This window comes from Lissotriton helveticus, chromosome 2_2, assembly GCF_964261635.1.
Source record: "Lissotriton helveticus chromosome 2_2, aLisHel1.1, whole genome shotgun sequence".
In the NCBI taxonomy this organism is placed as follows: Eukaryota; Metazoa; Chordata; class Amphibia; order Caudata; family Salamandridae; genus Lissotriton; species Lissotriton helveticus.
In genome coordinates, this window is record NC_136060.1 from 104,127,195 (window position 1) to 104,150,362 (window position 23,168).

Genomic DNA, 23,168 nt, shown 5'->3' on the forward strand with positions numbered 1-23,168 from the left:
GACCGCGGTTAACTGGAATCATGTAATTTATACACACCCCTTGAATTTGTGTTTATGCTTGAAGTCGGTCTTCCTGAGAGGCAATAGTGGTCGACTTTTCTTTTTATATTCCACCTGGGAAACCATTTGATTTCCTGGTGAGTTCACTCTTTTCCTTAGTTCATGAATTTTGTAATATGGAAGACTGTCCTTGGGTCATAATCAAAGGAGACCTAAATGCCAAGGTGTCTAATTCCACCTATTCAATTCTGTTCCCTGATAAAAATTAGAACGAACAAGCATGGGTTCCTACTACTTAAGACTTCTTAGGAATTTGACCTGATTATAATAAATGGGATACCTGCTGTGGGTGAAGCCACTTCATATACTTGTCATGCTTCCTCCACTCAGCGTTTACTTGATTATGTTGTAGTGTCCTTCAAGGTTCAAGGTTTGAGATTTGTGAGAAACCCACCGTTTTTCCAGCTGATATGAGTGATCATAGTTTAGTTGGTACATCTGTGGCTTTTAATCTCCAGGAGTTAGATTCAGTGAGCCCTCAATTAGGTATGACTGGTTTTAATAAGTCAAACGGTTGGTCCTTTTTGACAACTAAGAATATGGGTGCCAGAAGTGTTAAGATCAAGAGAGTTTGTGCTGACCCAGTGTAACTTGTTTGTGGTGATCCTATTCTTTTTTTAGTCCCATGTGGAAAAGTTTGGTAAATTAAGCTCTAAACCTGATGATCCTCGGTTGCCAAAAAAGTGTAAATTCTTATTTAAGGCAATAAATTAGGAAATAAATGTATTAATCTTGGGTCGACAGCATGAAATTGACCATCTGAAATGGTTAAGAACCCAACGCAAACTACATGAAAGCACAAGAGAACATGATTCAAAATATATCAATGTAAGAGAGGCTGCAAACGCTAAATATTCTAGAAAGTACTGACATTTGATCGCCAAATACTGTGACTCTAGGTTGAAGGTACAGGCAATCCCTATTCCTGAAAATACTAGGGTGGATTTTATCTCCCAGCTGCATGCAAGTAATACAGAGTTAGATATTCCTGTGACTCTCTGTGTGGATGAGGTATCACACTTGGTGTATCGTGCCCCCCTGTGGATGAGATATCGCACTTGGTGTATGGTGCCCCCTCTGTGGAAGAGATAGTGGGGTTTATGAAGAATGCTAGGATTTCCGGCACTTTGGGGGCCTGACGAGGTTCCCATTGCGGTCATTAAAAATGAAGCTGTAGCGTGGGGATCTTTCCTTTCTCTGCTATTTAACTATTGCTACCGGTCTGGGAAAATACCCTAGACATGGTAGGGTAGTGTCATTGTACCACTGTATAAGAAGGGCCCCAAATCCTCCCTGGCAAGCTTTAGACAGATAATATTGCTGGACGCCTCCAGAAAATATTTACCAAGAGTGTACTTTGTCATTTACAGCAGTGGGTTTAAGATCAGAATCAGAATATTATTACACTGGTTAATATTGCGGTCCTTCAAACAGTAGTTGAAAAATATGCCTTTTCTCAAGGTATTCCGGTATACATGGTGTTCATTGATTTCTCCACATTGTTGGATACAGTGTATCTCCAAATGCTGAGGAGGAAGCTTCTTCTTTTGGGTGTTCCTCGCCACCTTTTAGAACTTATTATGAAGCAACACATGGATACCTGGAGCCAAATCTTGATAGAAGGGACGCATGGTTTATCCTGGAAGGTTAAAATACATAATGGTCTTAAGCAAGGCTGTTTGTTGGCTCCCATTTTGTTTTCCACATATACTTCTGATCTTTCAGGCACCTTAAATCAAGTGAGAGGTCATCCTCCCAGAATTGGTACGATGTCCATTGGGTCCCTATTATATGCCAATGATGTGGCCATTATGACCACACTCAATTGCCTTTCAGCGCCATCTTGTAGCACTATCAAAGAATGCAGAAGCGCACTTTCTGAAGATTCATATTTCTAAAAGCAAAGTCTTGATCTTTCACAAGAATAGGTCAAGACTAAAGAGGAATTTTAGGGCCAAATCCCCCCGCCCCCTTCTTTGTGCTATGCATGAGAAATGTTAGATATGAGTAACTGGCACACTTTCAAGGGGCTGGAAGGTCGCATTTTTTGTCAGATGTGCAATTTGAATACACTTGCTGCCTCTTATGCTTTGTGCCTGGAGTCTGGCTTATTATTCTCTTATGCCTTTTCTCTGGCTGCTGTTTTGAGGTGGGGAAACTCACTCCTATGTGGAGAGGAGGGAATATCACGGGCAGCCTTACAGGTGTATTCTTTAGGTGTTTTAAGCAGGCTAATGAAACTTTTGGGATTGATTTGAATATAGATTCTCTCATGCCCAAGTCTGTTCTGAAGAGCTTAATAAAGGGCTCTGTGTCCAAAATAAGTTTGGCCAGAGATATTGCCCTATCCAGACAAACCGGCGTAATCAGGTGGTGCAGCAGAGCCATCCGGAGAATAAACCTTAGCGCTATCTAATATGGAATTTGCCCCATGGGATCAGAAGGTTGATCCTATTGCAGAGACTAGATTTGCTCCCTTTATGTGTGATTACTGGCATTTGGGACAAAATCTCAAAAAAGGATAGCGAGCTGTACCACTTACATATTCAGGATCTTATCCACGTATTATTTGTGTGTCCTGTCTTGCAGTGTCGTCATCATTTTTTAGGGCCTCTGTTTATTAATTATAACATACATTCTACCTTGGAGGCTTGTAAATTTGTTTTATTTCCTTTGTATGACATGATATGTAACAAGATTTACCATTTTTGTAGATCCTTTTTGAATATCTATAAGAACCATGGGGTAGGACTGGTGGGTCTTTTAAAATAAAATTTCAGATCCTCCTAAAACCTCTATTAGGGCCCTGGTGTATCATCTGTGGGTGTTTACAACTAATGTAAGGTTTCCCCCCGAATTATGTGATTAGTAACAAGATCTATTAAATTTTTTAGATCCTCGTTTTACCTCTATTAGGGCTGCGGCTCCTTAAAGGTGGGATTACATATTCAATGTTAAGGTTTGTTTAGAATGCTCTTTTGGAATGTGCTGAAGGTGCTTTTACTGGTCATGTTTCTTAGACATGCAATACTGGTACAGTCTAACCTTGTGTATGTATGCTGCTATTCTTTAAGGTTGCATTTATATGAAAGCATTATTTGCACTTTGCATATTGCACTACGCATGTCACACTTTCTAAAGGCTTGAAAATGAAGCTATTGAATATGCTCTCTATATGTTATATTTGCTTTTCTATTTTCTCTGTGATGCTCATTATCTCCTTTGTGAGGTTGGGAATAAGTGAGCAAATAAAGGGCTTTGAGGGTTTGGTGTACTGAAATGTGATGTTTATATATTTTCTATTGCGCTATGCATGATGATATTTCTAAGGAGGTTGCACCCATAGAACTGCAGTTATATAGTATACTAGCAGCCCGTCCCGACCTTGGCCGGGAGCAATCAGGCTTCAGGGCCCCCGCCCGCCCCGACATTGTCCGTGGGTCCCCGTGGGTAGCAGCCCGTCCCGACCTTGGCTTCAGGGTCCCCGCCCGCCCCGACATTGTCCATGGGTCCCCCGGAGCCTTACCTCATCCGCCGCACCTCCCCACGCTCCTGAGTTCACCGGTACGCTGCTAGCAATCAGGCTTCAGGGCCCCCGCCCGTCCCGACATTGTCCATGGGTCCCCCGGAGTAGCAGCCCGTCCCGACCTTGGCTTCAGGGCCCCCGCCTGCCCAGACATTGTCCGTGGGTCCCCCGGAGCCTTACCTTATCTGCCGCATCTCCACGTGCTCCTGAGTTCACCTGTACGCCGCTCCTCGCCGCTCCAGGGCCCCCGCCTGCCCCGAAATTGTCCGTGGGTCCCCCGGAGCCTTACCTCATCCGCCGCACCTCCCCGCGCTCCTAGGTTCGCCGCTCCTCGCCGCTCCTCCCCGCCTGTCCACAGCTCCTCTCCGTTTCTCCCAGCCTGTCTGCAGCTCTTCACCGCTCCTCCCCGCCTGTCTGCCGCTCCTCCCCGCGCTCATGTCTGCCGCTCCTCCTCGCGCTCCTGGACGCCGCTCCTCCCCGCCGCTCCTCCCCGCGCTCCTGATGTCAGCACGCACATCGCGGCCGGCGCTACTTCCATGGAACTACTTTTTTTTTTCTCGTACATTTTTTAAATAACTTATATTTTTTTAATTTATATAGCCTATGTCCATCTGCACACCCTGACAATTACAACGATGTATCGGGTGTTTGGATTGGCGCTGTGGTTCCCGAGTTTACCCGCCTCAAAGGTTCAAAGTTCTTCCTTTATAATAGTAGTATAGATTTTTTGTGCTATGCATTTCGTCACTTCATAAAGGACAGTTAATGTCGTTCTTAAATGATGTTTGTTACAGACTGGAGGTTTTATATTTTTTAACTGTTGATCTTAATTTGTACTATGTCTCACTGTTGTATTATTATTTTATGTTATGTGTTCCTCCATAGAAGTTCCGTAACATAATAAATTTAAATCAAGACTTAGGCAAATCAGAGCACAGTAAATTAGAGTGTCCCACTGCCTTACCACCCAAGCACTATCCCACTACATAAATATTGATTCTGCCAACTCAATAATAATATCATCTTGAGATGACAGAACAAATTAGCTACAAAACAAGAGTAAACTGATATGAATAAGTGCAATACAGGGAGCAGATGGAAGAAATCTTGAATGTAGTAACATTTCTTAGCTCATGTTAGTAAATCTTTGAGAACAACGTTATTCAAAAATAAAGAAACATGGCCTTGCTTGACTGTTTGCAGAAGAGATGTTAGACAGGGAAGTACAGGTTGAGACACCTAATGGGGGCAGTAATGCTCAGGAATTGAACACTATGTATGTTGGATTTATTATTTAAAACACAATGTTTATTTATGTTTATCTAAGCAGAGTGGACATTCTAAAATGGCGCTCGTATGTTGTGCATCTGGAGGGGATGTTGTGATTTCGCGATAGTCCCTCTTTTGTGTTGTCTCAGGTAGTGCTGTGTTTAAATAACATGAATTCCGACGTTTTCGGTAAACATAGATGAAGGCCGTTGCCGTAACGCGTCTGTTTGTTATGTGCAAGTGTTGTGTTTAAATAAATTGACGGAACCGGCCCCAGCGAGTGCTGTCTTCCTTCGTGATCACCTGGGAGTTGGAGGAGAGTTGAAGCTTAAATTGCTATGCGGGAGCACCCCCACATTTGAGAAGCACCCGCCTGAGAGTGCACCGCACTGGTGTTTTGGAGGGAGTATATATATATATATATATATATATATATATATATATATATATATATGTCCAATTATCTTCCAGAAAGAAGAGTCTGAGGCCGCTTGGGGGGAAAAACAACGGAGAATCTTTAATGCAGCAAAGGCACAATGGCGCGGGCGGGCGTATGCATTTCGGCCGTGTGGCCTCCTCAGCGCCCAGCATGTCATACGGGAAATGAAAGCGCCTCACACAGTTCTGCCCCACCACGTTCAGGTAAATACTCAGTTCAGCTCCTCCCCCTAGCCGTGATCAGTGTCACCTGCTAAGGTACTCCAATGTGGACAGGAACTACTGGTCCCAGCATGCAGTGTTCTGCTAGGATCGTCGTGTCTCGGCGGGGATGACAGGACTGGAAGGCAGCGCAACTCCTCGTGTCCCGCACTGCCTGCCACAGCCAAAGATCTCCTTGCGCCCCCCCGTTACCGCACAACCATCACATCCAGGTACGTCAATCCACGGGGACCCGTGCGGCAGTGCGCCGAGCCCAGAGCAGAGTTCAGTGACTCTGCCACCGCGTTTCTTCCTCCTGAGTGCAGTGGTGGGCTTGATGCTTTCCGAAGCCTCGGAAACAAAGGAAAGATGCGCCGGAGCACATCGCAGCCAGTAATGATCAAGCCAGCAGGTGTGCAGGAGCCCCAGAAGCACTAAACTGGCAAGGTAGTGCAATGTATGTCCAATTATCTTCCAGAAAGAAGAGTCTGAGGCCGCTTGGGGGGGAAAACAACGGAGAATCTTTAATGCAGCAAAGGCACAATGGCGCGGGCGGGCGTATGCATTTCGGCCGTGTGGCCTCCTCAGCGCCCAGCATGTCATACGGGAAATGAAAGCGCCTCACACAGTTCTGCCCCACCACGTTCAGGTAAATACTCAGTTCAGCTCCTCCCCCTAGCCGTGATCAGTGTCACCTGCTAAGGTACTCCAATGTGGACAGGAACTACTGGTCCCAGCATGCAGTGTTCTGCTAGGATCGTCGTGTCTCGGCGGGGATGACAGGACTGGAAGGCAGCGCAACTCCTCGTGTCCCGCACTGCCTGCCACAGCCAAAGATCTCCTTGCGCCCCCCGTTACCGCACAACCATCACATCCAGGTACGTCAATCCACGGGGACCCGTGCGGCAGTGCGCCGAGCCCAGAGCAGAGTTCAGTGACTCTGCCACCGCGTTTCTTCCTCCTGAGTGCAGTGGTGGGCTTGATGCTTTCCGAAGCCTCGGAAACAAAGGAAAGATGCGCCGGAGCACATCGCAGCCAGTAATGATCAAGCCAGCAGGTGTGCAGGAGCCCCAGAAGCACTAAACTGGCAAGGTAGTGCAATGTATGTCCAATTATCTTCCAGAAAGAAGAGTCTGAGGCCGCTTGGGGGGGAAAACAACGGAGAATCTTTAATGCAGCAAAGGCACAATGGCGCGGGCGGGCGTATGCATTTCGGCCGTGTGGCCTCCTCAGCGCCCAGCATGTCATACGGGAAATGAAAGCGCCTCACACAGTTCTGCCCCACCACGTTCAGGTAAATACTCAGTTCAGCTCCTCCCCCTAGCCGTGATCAGTGTCACCTGCTAAGGTACTCCAATGTGGACAGGAACTACTGGTCCCAGCATGCAGTGTTCTGCTAGGATCGTCGTGTCTCGGCGGGGATGACAGGACTGGAAGGCAGCGCAACTCCTCGTGTCCCGCACTGCCTGCCACAGCCAAAGATCTCCTTGCGCCCCCCGTTACCGCACAACCATCACATCCAGGTACGTCAATCCTCGGGGACCCGTGCGGCCACAAAAGTTTGCATTGTAAGAAGAACTGGAAGGACACAACGGGGAATCCAGGTAAGCTGTTTAATTTCATTAAAGCAATGGAATGGCGCGTTTCGACAAACTGTCTTTCTCAAATGCCTGCTGCCAAAGCGTTAGCCCGCCAGTAGACTTGAAAAAATACACCCAATCATTCTGTCATTGGTGATGAGTCCAGGTGGGCCGGGTCAGAGTCACTAACAACATTGAAGTTGCGTCGGCAAACTAAAGGTCCCAGAGCGCTCCTCTCACGGCAAACTGGGTGAATGTCTCTTTCATGGCTCCATTTATCCCTTCCTGGGTCCTGGATGGAACTAAAAATGTGGTACCAGTGTACTGGCAAACACTGTTGCTGAAACAAACTCCTCACCTGGGCCCCCAAGATGCCTCAAGCGCAGTAGTGCAAATTCAGCCAGACCTGAAATCGCGGAAACAGTGTCCCAAAATTCCTCCATGCAATCACGGACTGCTGTCTGCAGTGGTACTGTGTCTGGAAGGGGATACGGTGGTCAGAGCATTCCCAATAACGGGGATGAAAAGAAAATGCCGAAGCTGCCCAGGTGACTGTCCACTTATGAGGCAGGTCTCGTCCTAGCACGCCCAGGACACTGCAAGCGAAATATGCCACAAAAGACAAGGAATGAAACGTACAGATATATAAATATATTTATATATATATATACACAAACACGCACACACAGAGGCCAGCTTATGAGAGCAGAAGTGTTCAAGGTAATCATGCATTTATCTCAGCATTCTAGGTAGTTCCAGCATTACAGAATGACTCGAATGGTGTCCATTTATGGAGAAAAAAACTATAAAAGCAAAGAGCTAGTGTTCCAAATAAACATATATTTAATTCAACAGCCAAGCATATGGCTAGTAGCTTAGGTTTTGAAAATGGTTGTGAAATTGACAACACGGTAAACCCTACAAGACAGCTTTGCGTATATTATGTAATTTGCTACTTTTACTATGAGTGTGGCATTACAATTGCTCAAAGGTATGCTATTCTAAGCCAAACACCGTACAGTGGTATCAAGAGCTACTTATTTGAAGTGAATTGAAGTGATTCGCAAGCATATTTAAGATTTAAAAAATAAACACTGGGCAATGCTTGGAAACATTTGCACAATATGTGTTTTTAAAATATGTCAAGCCAAAATGAGTTCACAAACATTCGAAAACTGTATCCGTACCACATGGACCCCAGATCCAATTATCTTTTATAAGGCAAAAGAGTCTGTAAAATTACCTTATTTGCTGATACAATATATCGATTGGGTTACATAATGTGCAATCAATGTATGTCCATATTTTAAATAATAGGATGTGAAGGGCAGGCAGATGTGTTTATTTAAGGAGTGTACAATATAGTTTATTTTCTTTTACTTACAAAGTTTTGTTTAACACACACAAGACCTGAGGCAGCCGCGCTTTATACAAAGCCCTTGTATTACAATCATAAATTGCAAACAAATAGTAAACATCAGGAAGTCACACAAAGAGGGAGTGAAGTGCCTGCAAAGTGTGAACCAGAAGACAACCCCACTCTTTACATCCAAAATAAATGGCGTGTAAATGCAGAAAAAAGCCTACAGAGAAATCAAGATAAATGTGTCTGGAAAATTTAGATATAACGATTTTTGTACGGCTGTGAGGGTCACTAACAAACAGTTGTACTACTTTTCGCATCAATGGTATTTAACTGATGAATAACAATGTGGCGTATGGTATTTCAGTGCCCCATAAAGGGTAGAAAGTGTTTTATAAATGCATTCAGTACATCAAAACACATCATCAACTATTTCAACTTCCAGTATCCTGTTTTTATTTCCCCCATCTTTAAACATCAAGGTGGGGACACCCCTCCTGGAAAATGGCTGCAGGATTGCAGAAACATATGGCTGCACTTATGTTGTTAAATGAAATGTATTTTGATTACTTTCCAGTGCAAGGATGAACAATTTCTGCTCAGTGAAAAAAGTCAGAGTTAATCTTTTTTGTCAAAGCACAATGACTTAACAACTCTACATAACAAAGAGCTTCCTTCCAGTTAAATGAAAAGAAACTTTGAACAATACCACAAGTAATATCAGCATGGACTACAGTCCTCAAGAGAACTTGTGAACGTTTCTTAGGCTGTCCGTCTTCTCTGTTTGTGCCATTTCTAACAATTAAATACTGGTCTCACTTAAAAAAAAATCACACTTTTGTGTGGAATCAGATATTTAAAAGGCTTGTATATGCCGTTCCCCAGGCTATGTTTAAACACTGGTGTCTTATTGCAAAGACGAGAATAGTAAGTGTGTCTCCCATCTTGGGGGAAAATCCTGAGCACTTTCTTCTCACCACATTGGCTATCAGTTTAAGAACTAAAGGGATTTGTATAGAATATGTCACTTTTAAGAAGGTGAAAGGTGTTAACGAATTCCTTTGTCTTGGAATACTCTATAACGTTTGTGCATCACGTTGGGTGATGTAAACTCTGGATGTTCAGTGGACAAACTGATTTTTGAATTGCGCACCACCTGCAAATATCCAGGGATAACAACGAGACTAGACCTTGGTTAAGAGACACTGCACACGGAAGGTGTAAGGAACAGTTCCACCTATGGTTTTACAAGGGTACTGCGAGCAATTATAGGCTGAGTTATGCACCCGGGGTTTACTGTGCAACGCCCCCCACTACAGGAAAAGGTGCTGCTTTTTAGTGAAATTTGTAGCGAATTGTGCTGTAAATTACACGCATTGTGCCGTACAATTAAAAAATATATATTCAGAGGGAGAACCCTCCATAATCCTCCTACACAGTTTCAGGCATAATCGCATTGCTCAGATATATTCACTTATTGGGTAAACGTGGGAGTATGTTATTTCTTCTGGCAGCTCCCTACGACTGACCGTTGGTGGAAGCTAATAAATAGTCATGTAGTATAGGGTATTGTTTATTCTGGTCTGTCTCCCCTGCAAGATAGAGAGGCCATTGTGTGAGGCTGCACTGGTGAGACGAGATAGAAGAACTCTACAGCCTCTTCAGCATAGTTCTTCTTTCTGACTTTCTGCAGGTTGTCTGCAGTATTTTTAGTTCTGGGACTACCAAGCCCATTTGTCCCCATGACCCGATAGTTTGTCTCCTGCAAATTTTTGCTGCTTGGCTGCCTGGTAGGAGCCCAGCAGCACTGTTGAAACTGTATCCTCCTCGTTTGCTATTGTTCCCTACTGACTGACCTTCCCATTTTCCGAAGACTGTGGTTGCATTCTTCTGGAGCTGTGATCCCCCTAACATTCGAGATGCAGATTGCCAAGTGCATCACCCAACTTCAGCAGACCCCTGCGCTAACAAACCTGACACATTGACAGTGCCTTTCTGGATCACAAGTTCACAAATGCAATGGTAATCACTGACATCTGTAAGATTATAAAATTCAATGCTCACATAACTCTTTAAAACAGATTACATTGATCCAAGAAACAGTTTCCAGGCCTTGATAGGTCATCTTAACATGCTGGGTTCCCGGGAGACCGACAATTCTATTGCTAACATATCAGTAAAGTTAGAGTATTCACAGGTCCAATTGTAATTGTGCAGCTACCATATTATTACTGTGCTATTGGATGACTCAACATTCACGGCTGACAAAGTGTTCTACATCCCAGTAAGGCAGTTTCAGCCTTACATCCTTCCGAGGTTCATAAATTTAGTACCATAAATTAGGTTATAATAACTTCTGTTATTTTCAGAGCTAAGAACGGACTGTAGAGTGGAATCAAGATCTATATAAAAAAACAAGTTGTTATATTATTATTACTAGGAGTAGTATTATAATTGCAAATAAAGCCTCACCTCTTTTTGTAAAAGATAAAACTGTGTCTGGGTGATCTATTACAAACTATCTGTCACAGAGAAATTGGGTATTGAAGCATAAATGCCAGCACCAGTCTTTAACGTCCCTAAGAGTGATTGTCAAAAATGAAAACAAGGTGCAAAGGGCTTTAGACACAATCCCCTAGGTCCCAAATTAGAGAAACAGGGAAGATCTCCCAGTTGCTCCAGTACAATATAGCCAAAAATGCCCTGCACTCTTTCTTATATTGAATACATGTGCACATCATTGTTGATCCATATACATATCGAAATGAATTTGTAATACGCAGGTGTGTTCCCCAAAAAACTTCAAACATCTTGCGTTGTTTGGAGTTCACTCTTTATTCATGTTCGTTAAAAATCTGAAATAGTCAACGCGTTTCGTCCTGAGGCGGACTTCTTCAGGGCTTAAGAGTTTATAGAGAAATCACTTAATTCACATTATTGTTGCCTGTCGGTCATATCACTTAATTTAATGCATATATTTGTTCTCATATACAGGTGATATTGATTTTAAAAGCTTGTTGTTAAAACTTGTATCTTGTGCACTGTATATGTCCACACCTATGTATCGTATTAGTTCATAAGGTTCAATCAAATATATCGATAAATGTAGCATCAGTCATCATGCGGTCATCTGGTTTGGGAGTCCGACAACATCCATGAAGGAATTGTGTGGAGGTTGTAAGAGATGGAGGGGAGATCGCAGCTTGCAGATTCCTCACGTCTTCTAGAACTTCGTCAAAGAATAAGGAACCAAATGTGACCCGTTTAATCAGTAGCAGTCCAGTCGAGAAGGGAGCCCGGTGGTAGCAATGATTCTGTCCATGACGGTGTTATGGGGTATGTTAGAAATTAAGGGAGCCATGCAATTTAGACTGGGAGAAAGGGGGGCAAGGTGGTAACAGAAAGAAATTGGAAATGAGAAAAAAAATTGAGAAAATGTGAGTGAATTAAATATGGAAAATTGTGAAATGGGGATCATGAGAATACAAACAGGGTTACTTGCAACAAAAAAAATGAGAAACAAAAATATTGAATTGCGGTGATAGATTGCCAATGATAGAAGAAATTAACCACACGAATAAAGAATGAAAAAAATTAGATAAATAAAGTGAGAGAATGAATACAAATGAAATGGAGAAAAAAACGAACAGAAAAATAAAAATAAGCATTTGAAGCTGTATGGAAAAATGAGAAAACGAGGTAACTGGGGAAGCGAGGAAAGAAATTAAATAAAGCGAGAATCGATGTAGCACAGTAACAAAGATGCGAGAAAAAAAAAGTATGGAGAAAGGACGCAGGAAAACACATGTAGGAGAAAGAGAATGAGAAACCCTTCCAGTCTTCTTTGATGCTGTGGTGTGCGGGAGGGGAGTGAGGGGTGTGCTAGTCTACCCTGTCTTCGGGGCCACTGCGATCCAGCTGTGGCCCGCTTGTGGTTTCAGTGGGTGGCTGCGCCTGAGGGCGGTGCTCCTTTTCCCTCTTACAACTGAAGTCTCTATGTGGGAGTGACTGCGCAGGGGGCGTCTCCTGAGCTCACTTTGGGAACAGGGAGGGCTTTTCAAACCCGGTCCGCCCCTGTGAGCGCAGAGAGCCGGAGATTGAAGTCGACTCGTGAAGTGGAGCACAGAGCCTGATGGAGCAGCGGAAATTGGGGACCAAGGCATAGCACCTCAGCGGGGTCCGGCGCCTTGTGCTGTCCAAGAGAGATTACCGTGTCTCAAGGAGGATTACCCGTATTTTAGACGCACTGCCAGTGGGGGGCTGGGGGGGCTGAGGGACCGGAGGATCAGGAGGTGGAAGAGCCGCGCACGGACATGAGCGCCCGGGTAGGAGGCACCTGGCGTCCCCCCGTACGGACCAGAACAGCGCGCTAAGCGCCCATGTGCCGGGAGAAGCAGGAGACCATGATCCTCACACGTAAGTTCGTGCGCCGGTGCTGCGTCCTGCCGGTCAGCGTGAGGGCGCAAACAGCGGTTGGTCAGCGTGATGGCGCAAACAGCTGCGCGTCAGCGTGAGGGCGCAAACAGCGGTGGGTCAGCGTGAGGGCGCAAGCAGCGGTGGGTCAACGTGAGGGCGCAAGCAGCTGCGTACCTGGAAAGTGCACGCTAGCCGAGGGTGCCTGGGAGCTCGCGCTTACTGAAACCCCCAGCTGTAAGCAGAATATAGAAAACCTACACTCTGAAACAAAAAGCGACAGATATACAGCGGGTATTGCAGCAGTAAGTAGCAGTGCTACTGCCTGCCCGACTCTGCACAGCTGACAGACTCGCTCCAATCAGTCGGGGTGCGGGCTGGTGTGAAGCTCACCGGATGGTACCGGAGTGGTTTCACGACCAAATGAAAATGAATGGCTGCGGGGGTTGGGATCACACAGGGCAATTGTTTGCCACAAATGTACTGTCTGGGGGAGGGGTGATCTGGATCCGCGGACTGTGCAGCTGGGCTGATGTTGGTCTGCTCATGAGTTTTGTTTGTGGCACGTACAGCAGAGAGCGCTCAGTATATATCACGTCCTGCGCTGCCTGGCCGACTGCTGCCCTCCAGGGATCACACCGCTGTATCCACAAATGTGAAATGTTGTATTCTTTACTAAGTCCCTTCTCCTTAAATTATGCCTCGTTGCTGAATCCCAGTTTCGGGGTGAGGCAAGCCTCCCTCGAAGTCTCTCCGATGTTGCCATGTGAGTGCAGGATAGCAGAGGATGCAATATTTCTCCTACCTTGTCCCCACCACCAGTGCTTTCCCTTTGACCACTTAATGCGTTGATTACATGAATGCACTAGGACGACTAGCTAAAATAAATATACCCAACCAGCCTCGGTTAGCTCACTGAAGTCTCTGGAGCTGAGGGTATAATCACAAACAACAGTTGGGTTAATGTGTGCCTTTAGTAGTTTGTGCGTTCCGGTGTATATTTTTTTGTATAGGCAGCGTTCTCACCAGGATCGTGCGAAATCGTTGCATGTTTATATTTTACTAGTGAAGCTTTTAAGCGTCTGTATTTTTTGAAGGCGTGTGATGATGAGCAATGGAGCACCTAGAGGTGATAGTGTGTGATTGTTGTGACTCATTCGCCAGAGGAGCGACTTGTTTGAATTAAAGGAGTTGTACTCAAGATATTGAAAACCGCTTAATAAAGTTTTTCTTTTGCAGTGCGAACGAAGGTGGTGTAGTGTTTTCAAGACGTGCATACAAAAGCAAACTGAAAGAGAAAGGGACATTTTTTAGCTTAGTTATTGTTTCATATAGCGCCACCTTGATCCTTATCAGGGCTGCCAGAGCCAAACCCATTATGCTCTACTCAAAGGATTACGCGAGCAGACTAACACTATTACCATGCAGCAATCGCAGCTGTGGGTCAAAAACGTAAGGTCTCAATCGAAGTGCAGCCCATTACAGTAATTAAATTAGCATGTTGGGTCCGTTATCGAGCACGTCGGTGACCTTCAACATTTGGCCTCAGCACCACCTCTTCCCCGCGCCCAGAGTTGACGTTGTATATGCTCACCAGGGTAGGACAGACTCCCCCGAGTTTCCCCCTGCTCGTTTCAGCTGAATACTTTGACATCCCGCCAGCTCCTCGCCTCAAAAATAGTGCATACACTACGTGGTTGCAATCGAGGTACACTGGTTCCCCAAGCGTCGTCGTTTTTTTCCCTCACCACGCCAGCGAGTCCTTTCAATAGTACATTAATAAATGTATGGCTTATTTGAACAGTCTGTGGGTTCCCTCAGGGCATGCGCGTTCACTCACAAGGCAGCCTATTGAACTGTTGGTACGTACGTAATGTTATATACTACTGTCGTTAATTATCAAACTTCTTCGCTGTTTGTCAAATTGCTAATAACACACAGCCCTTCTAACAATGACGTGGTTACTATGGAGAGACATTTTCATTGCCGTCTTCTGAAGCGAAGGGGTGCCGGATGCACCCATTTTCCTCGAGAAGAGCTTCCTCTGGAAATAGCAGACGTAGTGCCTGCATGTTGGCTTTGGATGTCTCATAAATGACACTTAAGTTTTCTTCCAGAGCGCCCTTCTATACCCTCAGCGCCCGCGCCTCCCTCCCCCAGGCTGTGCATTCCGCCAGCTGGAGGGCTGAGCTTGGCCGCAGGGCCCGCGTGTGGGATGTGCGCAGTGACTCACAGGAAACGCTGTATTTTTACTCGGCTCCTGGGTGAGGCGGTCTTTGTGCCTTCCCCATCCTTAGGAATCCTGCACATTGATGAGAAGGTAGTGTTTACAGTGCGTGGCGCACCGTGCTTCCGGTGTGGGCAGGAAGAGAGCACAAAGGACACTGCGCATTTCAAAAACGTGTTGCCGTTATTTATAGCCAAAGCTAGACGTGGAAGAGCGGGGCAAATTGTATGTAATTTCGCGGTTCCCTAGGTAAAGTGGCAGGACTTAAAAAAATGTTTTATATATATGCTTGTTTACTTTCTTCTATTGGGGACCCTTTACAGTCTGCAGAAAAAAACGGTTCTGCATGTTTTTTATCCAATGTTGGGAAAAGTGGTTTTATCTGAACTCGGCTGCTGGCTGGGCTGAGATTACCCAAATCGCTTTTTTTTGGGGGGGGGGGGGGAGAACAGGGAGGGACTGCTAGTCGTTTCTTTGAAGTGTGCAGTAATTAGTCTGCTGACTTCGAGGAGCCAAATGACCCACCCCCTGGGCCGGGTTGCCCTCCAAAGCCCTGATGGCACGGCTGCTGCCTTTGATGAGCCACCATCCCCTGCTGGCGAAAAACAGCTTCTGGGCATCTTAAACAAGCAGAAAAACAAATAATGTCCGAGTGATCAGACTGTCCCGTCCCAAGGACCCTCCACTGCTTATAGCAGAACTTGGGCTGCATTTGTCAAGTCTATCACCGGCTCCTTGTGCAGCCCACACCTCCGTTTAGAGTTGCACTTTAACACATTCGTTATCGTTCTTGACGTCACATTTGTTCTCCTTTTCTCGACATCGAGAGGATGAAAGACCGCTTCAGCCGTTTTCACATTGAAAGCTGTGATCGGATTGCACTGGGTACCTACAGTATTCGAGTTTTATCTTTCTGCAGCTAATTTCGGGGTGACAGCCTTTTTTATTTTTTATTTAATACATGGGTCGTGTCGTCAGGCTTGGTAGCCAAGATACAAGGGGGTGAGGACATTTGATCTGGTAAAGTGAATCCCATGGGTTTACTATCTCTACGTTGGCTGCCATCCCTGCATTCGGATTTTTTTTAAAATACTCCTCTTATTGTGTTGCCAGTGTTTGCAGCAAGCACACGTTATAGCTGGTTGAGTGCACTGTGCCTGGTAGCGTTGACGCTTAGAAATGTCATCGTATTCTCTCTAATCCCTTGACAGTTTGGTATGAGGATGCACATCAGAGGGCAGGCGCTGCTCCTGGGAGTCAGGTTTCACGTCTCTGCCTCTGCAGTGGCGCAGACAGCAACTAATAGGCGAGCAGCCCCCGAGAGTAAAGCTCTCAGCAGCTCTGTCTGCACCAGGCTCCATCTGGTCAGCAGGACCGGAGCATGGCTAATTGGCTTTAGGCGGAGCCCGCCAGACCTGCGAGGGCCCCGCAGATGCAGGCAGGGTTCATTCGCCCCTTTCTAGTGCACCACACACCCCGGACATCACTTTGAAGTCTCCTGGAATGGGTGGATAATGTTAGGCAGGTGTTTGGGGTAATCTCCAGTCCGCCCTTCCAGGGTAGTGAAGAATGGGGTGTATGTGAGCCCTGCATTCTGCCCTTGAGAGCTCTGCCTCGTGCACCCTGCATTGATAATGCTGTGGTTGGAGTATGTCTCTGCTAGGCCGCTTGAGCCATGTACTGCAAGTTTTCTTACCATTTTTATTGAATTAATTGAATACCGTGCTTCAAGGTGGTAAACTGCATAATGGCATTTTTGCTTCTGCATTTTTCGTTAGTATTTCTTGCCCATTTATGGAACCCCGAGTTAACTATAAGGTCCAACAACGTTTTATTTTAGTAGTCTATAAAGGAGGGAATACTTCTCCATTCCCAGCCTCACTCTGCATCAGGAACATGTATGAGGAGGATGTTGGAGTGGGACCACCGTGTTGCATCGAAGGCACTGAGTTATGCTTCTGGGCCATCACTAGCGCATCAGAATGATGCGCTGCTCCCTTCCTGCTTGCAGCTGCGCCGGGCTCCGGCGTGTGAGGGTACTGTGGATAGGAGCATTTGTTCTATTTTCACTTGGGAATTAACAAGAAAATGAAACTACTCATTGCACCTTTTTTTTAGTCAGTGTTTTTACCATGTTTACTATCTTTCATTTGTTCATGAACTTTGAGTCATTAACATTTTTTTAGGCGACGCTCGCAGTTGCCCCTTAATTTTCCCATGATTGTTTGCCCTTCTCGCACCATCTGTTGGTGCAGCCTGTATACCACTGCCCAGTTGCTGAAGTTTTAAAATGTCCATCAAAACATTCCTTGCTCTCTTGCATATGAAAAGTAGCATACTTTACCTTTAAATTTTTTAGATGCACTCGGATGTTTTGGTTGGTGACTCAGACTGTTGGCTCCTGGTCACTGCCAGTGAATAAGCAGGCAGTGAGGGAGCAGGTCTACACCACAGTTGGCCCTCTGCAGCAGGTTTTGGGGAACAGCTTGTCATTCATTAACAACTGCACCAATCACAATTAAAGGTTGATGTTTCTGGTTGAGGTACAAGAAGCTTATTTGTCTAGTTGCTCGTCACATCCGGTGAGACTTGAAACTGGATGTAGGACTGAATTTTACCATTATTTGTTGATGATGCAAAGGCATTTGTCTAGTGCTATTACTAAAACATCTTAAAGTCTATTAAATGCACAGAGGCCGCAAAATACATCGTTTACTGTATTAACTTGATCTTACGCTGCAGATGTATGTGTCTAATAGACTCTAATCGTAATGTGCCATCAGGCTACAATGCAAAGACACAAAAGGTGATGGGAGTAATGCTTGCAATAAGTCTAACCACTGGCATTTGCTCCAGGTACCTTTCCAACTCATTGTTTTTTTGTCCACTGTGCCACCTCAGATTAGACCCAGCCGTATACAAATCAGTCTTGGTTCTGCTCCAGTACTTATTTATTTAAAAGTTTTATATAGCGCTTGCTGGACCCGAGGGTATCAGAGCGCTTTACAGCATTATCACACGTAGGACAAATTTACACAGTGATATGTACAGTGAGTCAGGACGTATCGCAGAGTATCTTCGAAAAAGAGCCCATTGTCCTTCATAAGATAAGTTAGCATAGTACGGTGTCCAGTGTCTTGTGACGTTACACAGCGATGTCGTCGAAGAAAGCACTGTGGCTCAATGTGAGATTAATGAGGTTAGGTCTTAGTGTCAAAGTGTCTGAGTGCTGCTATGGGCAGGTTTCGATTAATTAGGCTTTAGTTATTCATTTGTGAGGGATCGTTTAAGGAAGAGGTCTTTGAGCTGCATTTTGAAAATTAAGAGGGAGGTGTTGGTCCTGATATGGATTGAAATGGAGTTCCAGATTTTTGGTGCATTTCCTGCGAATGAGCGAGATGCAGGTTTCTGTTTACGAGTTTTTGGGGGGATAAGCAGTAAGGTGTTGTTGCTCCTTAGGCTTCTTGTCTGAGCGGCCTTCTGGAGTTTTGAGGCAGGTAGGCGGGATTCCCTGTGTGTAGCGCTTTGTGTGTGAGGCAGGCAGTTTTGAAGTTGGCACGCATTTCGTTTGGGAGCCATTGTAGTTCTCTAAGTGCAGGCGAGATATGTTCATATTTCTTGACTCCGGTGACCATTCTAGCTGCTGCGTTCAGAGTTGATCTGAGGGGGGCTAGGTGAGATTTTGCTGATCCTGTGAGGCTTGCATTTTCGTAGTCCAGTCTTGACGGCACCAGGGGTTGAGTGGCTTGCTTGAGGTCATTGGGAGGGATGAAGGGTTTTATTTTGTGGAGTAGTTTGAGGTTGAGGAAGGCGCTCTTTACAGTGTTCTCGATGTGTTTACTCATGTCTAACTTAGGGTCCTGAGTGATTCCCAGCGATTTTACAGAATCGGCTGGGGTGGGTTTGTGATTGAGAGCATCAATAGCTTTTAACCATTCAGTGATTTGGGGGATCTTCTCCTTGTTGGAGATGTGGAGGATTTCTGTCTTGTCTTGGTTTAGTGTCAGGTGGTTTTGTGATAGCCAGTGCTCGATTTAGTTTTTTCAGAGTGTTCAGTTTTTGAATGTCTTCGATGGAGGAGGCTTCCAGATAGATCTGGGTATCGTCAACATAGAGGTGGAAGGGTATGTTGTTTTTTAATATGATGGTAAGAGGTTCCATATAGATGTTGAAAAGCTGCGGCGAGAGAAATGAGCCTTGTGGGACACCCCTGCTAACAGGGACTAAGTCGGACAGGAAGTTTTTTATTTTTTGGGTGCGGTTTTGTTCAAAAGAGGTGAACCATTGTAAGACCACCTCTTCAGCTCCAACCCTTTCTTTAAGTGTCTTAATGAGAAGTTTGTGGTCAACCGTGTTGAAAGCTGCCAATAGGTCCAGGAGTATGAGTAGGCAGCATTGACCTGTGTCAAGAGATTTGTGCATATCGTCTTATGTATTTAGGATCGCTGTCTCTGTGCTGCATCCTTTTCTGAAACCCGATTGGTGGGGGTCAAGAAGGTTGGTGATGTCCAGGTGTTGGGTAAGTTGGAGGAGAACACATCTTTTCAGGATTTTCGCAAGGAGAGGGAGGTTGGAGATGGGTCTGAAGTTGTTCAGATCGTTTGTGTCGGAGCTCGTTTTTTTTCAGTAGAGGTGTTACTTGGCCAATTTTGAGACAGTCCTGTATGGTTCCAGTGCTTAGGGAGCTGTTTATAATCTCTGTCCAGAGCGGGGCTAGGGAGAGTGTGAGCTTTTTGGCCAGTTGGGCAGGTATGGGATCCAGGAAGTGTGCTGAGGGTTTGGAATTTGAGATCATTTTGATTATCTCTGCTTCGGAGATGGGATTGAAAGATTTCCATAGGTTTGCTGGCTGTTTGGGAGTAGTCCGTTTCTGGAGGTAATTTGCTGGCAGGGGGACTACAGTGAATGTCCAAGGAGAGTTCTATCTTGGTGATTTTGTCAGTGAAGAAATTGGCAAAGTTATCGCATAGGTCTTTTGAGGCCGTAGCTAGTGTTGAAGTGGGTTTGGAAGTTTGTTGCCTAATGAGATTGAAGAGTTCTTTTGGCCTGTTTTTAGCATTAGCAAGGGCACTACAAAATAAGGAACATTTTTCGTTCATTATGTGTTTTTTATATTTTCCGTAAATTATTTCGTAGGATTGTGGACGGGTTGTTGCGCCAGAATCTTTCTGCATCTCTTAGTTCTCTTCTTTCAGAGTTTGTCTGTGTTGAACCATGATATTGATGGTATGTTCCTGACTTTTTAGTTTCAGGGGGGCTATTTGGTCCATAATGGAGAACATAGTAGAGTTGTAGTGAGAGGTGAGTTCTGTTGTTGAGAGCTCACCTTCGTGGTTGGGGAGGAGGGAGTTTAACCTTTCCTCCAGGTCTTCAAGGGGAATCTGACTTAGATTTCTTTCCCATCGGGGGAAGGTCTTGCGTGCGGGACTGACACTTTGTCTTTTGGTTGATGTGGAAGAGAATGATATGGTGATCAGACCAGTCAACTGGCAAGGTGTGGTCAATTGAAACTAAATCTAGTTGTGTGATAATGGCATCCAGGATTGAGCCTCTATTGTGGGTTTTCTCAGTGCAGTGTTGGGCGAGGTTGTAGTTGATTAGGAGATAGTTTAGGGTTTTGATTAGCGTGTTGTTTTTTTCATTCCAGTGTATATTGAGGTCTCCCAGAATTAAGTTGCTGGAGTCACGGAGTGAGTAGTGAGTTATCAGGTGGGAGAGGTGTTCTCCGAATGAGGCAGTGTTTCCTGGCGGATGGTAGAGGAGATGGCAGAGTAATGGATTGTTGTTGCTTGTCTTGATGAAGGCAGTGAGACATTCGAAGGAGTTGTATTCTGGGGCATTGGTTTCCGCACAGGGATGTTGTTCTTGTGTATGATTGCTATACCTCCTCCTCGTTGGTTAATTCTGTCATTGTGGATGATTGTGAAACCAGGGGGGACAAGCATGTGCCTGGTTGGGGGGGGAGATCTCATTAAGCCATGTTTCAGTGATGAACGTGATGTCTATGCCGTGGGTGAAGATGGTCTCAGCTAGTTCTGTGGCATGTTTGATGGCTGATCTGCAGTTAACGAGCATGCAGTTTGTGAAGGATCCCTCCTCCGTTACGGGGTTTTCCTTAAAGGGGGCCCTGGGGATATTGGTGAGGAAGGCTGGTGGTCTTGGGGGTCTGGGGTGGGAGCGGTATCTTCCGAATCCAGTGATGACCTGGATCGTGGAGTTGGAGGGGGCGGTGGTGGATGTGTTATACGACGAGGGTAGATTTATCGCTTCACTCGGACATTGCTCTTTTGGGTCTTAGTGTCTGGTTTAGGAGTGGGGTTGTGTTCCAGCTGAGCCATTTGGTCTTTTGAGGCCTTGTGTGATTGGGGTTGGAGGGTGTGGGTTTCGAAGATGGGATTTTGTTCGGCTTTTGTGGTGTGGTGAGGTTTCGTAAGATTTCAGTGAGGCCCAGTATTACCGTTTGTAGCTGGCTTTCCAGCAGGGCAAGTCGCTGGGTCGTCTCTGTGGGAAAGGGGGTGCGGGCGTCCAGGGAGGTCTTTGCGGCTCTGGATCTTTTGGGTCTTTGTGTCTGGTTCCAGATAGGGGTGTTGGTTTGTAGAAGCAGTCCAGCCCCAACTGCCAAGCAGAGTCCTCTCTGAACCGGGACAGAAGCAACTCAAGACCAGGTTCGCCCTGATTGGGCATGTCAGTTGGGTGTCAGTTGGGTGCTCCTTGATTCCAATGGCACAGTGAGAATTTAGATCCATGTCTTGGTATGCACCTTGCCACTTAGGGCGATACATCACACAAACAAAAGTTGATGGGAAGAATGCTTGCAATAAGTCTAACCAATGCCAATCACTTGGGGTAGCATTCCAGTCAATTGTTTCTTTGCCCACCATGCCACCTTTAGACTCAGTGTAAATCGGGGCTAAACCAGTCTGTATTTCCTGAGCATGGGTGGACAGTTGTCAAGTCACCTATGGTTTCACCCCTTCTGGGCCTCTCCCTGGATCTGCTGGGTATTGCATGTAATTTCGACTCTTTTTGTGTTGCTCGTTGTTATGCCTTGCCAGTTGTCTCTTATGGTCTGCTCTGCTGATCGTCTGTAGCCTTCCTGTACAACTGACTGTTGCTCACGGTGTTACCCCCGTCAAGCAGAAGCCTAGTCCCACCTAACATCTCACTCTCTGCTGAATCTTACCCGTTGGTTTACCCGTTTGTTTACATGGAAAATAAACAACTGGCTATACAGAATGCAGTCCACACGCATAGCATTTAAAACCGTTTAATACTTGCAGCTACAAGAGCCTGGAAATGAGCAAGGCATTTCCAGACCGTTCTTTTTTTTTATTTGGTTTTTTTATTTGGTCTTTTTACCCTGTCGCGTTGTCCCCCGAGAGTGGTGTGTACTCTGCAGCCTTGTCACGGCTGTAATTTTTTTAGAGCGTGGGATTCTTAGCATTGTCTCTGGGTTTACAGTGCAGAGTTTGTCTTGGCGAGAGGTTCTGGTGCTTGCTGAAGGCTTGTAATTTCTTGGCTTGGTGAAGGAGGCCCTGGCCTAGATTTGATGGTCCAAAATGCTTAAGTACATTTCTCATGCTTAACTATCCTTCCTAGGAACAGGAAGCAGGAAATGAGGCTATGCCTGTGGACCCTGGCGGGCTCCAGACAATTCTGGTCCCGCCCTGACGTGCTCTGTTCAGTGCAGAGGCCTGCAGAAATAAAGCATAACTTCAGATGTTTCCTTTCCTCCCTCTGAACATGAAACACAGCAATACAAATATGCAGCTGTGCCAGAGGAGTGACCTTCCACAAAAATGCTGTTCTGTTTTCTGGAAAGTGCCTTTATGAATGTTTGGTTCTGTGGCATACCATGACTGCATCTCAGCATGTTTTCCCACACAAATGGAAAAAGTCATCAAACTAGGGCATTGTATTTATATAATGCGTTTCATACCCATTGTGAAGACTAAAGCACTTTCTGGGTTGTTGATTAAGTAGGTACTCCTTGTATATCATTTATATAACCCTTCATAACCATGACAAGGTAATGGGTGGATTTTTAATGTAGAACACCAATTAAATGGACCACCTCCATTTAGGGCTGGT

General features: G+C 45.5%; 1 protein-coding gene across 4 annotated transcripts in view; it reads left to right on the forward strand.

Moving 5' to 3' along the window:
• The window catches only part of DLC1 (DLC1 Rho GTPase activating protein), a 576,904-nt gene that overhangs the window by 474,941 nt on the left and 78,795 nt on the right, over positions 1–23,168 (forward strand). The window contains exon 1 of one of the 4 annotated variants that reach the window (XM_078678150.1): positions 12,367–12,853. The exons of 1 other annotated variant lie outside the window; for it this stretch is intronic. In XM_078678150.1, the coding sequence (XP_078534276.1) occupies positions 12,817–12,853 (37 nt within the window). In that variant the 5' untranslated portion in view covers positions 12,367–12,816. Of the gene's footprint in view, positions 1–12,366; positions 12,854–13,052; positions 13,156–23,168 lie in introns of those variants that run through there. 2 more of the 4 variants (XM_078678154.1, XM_078678153.1) reach the window with 2 other exon arrangements.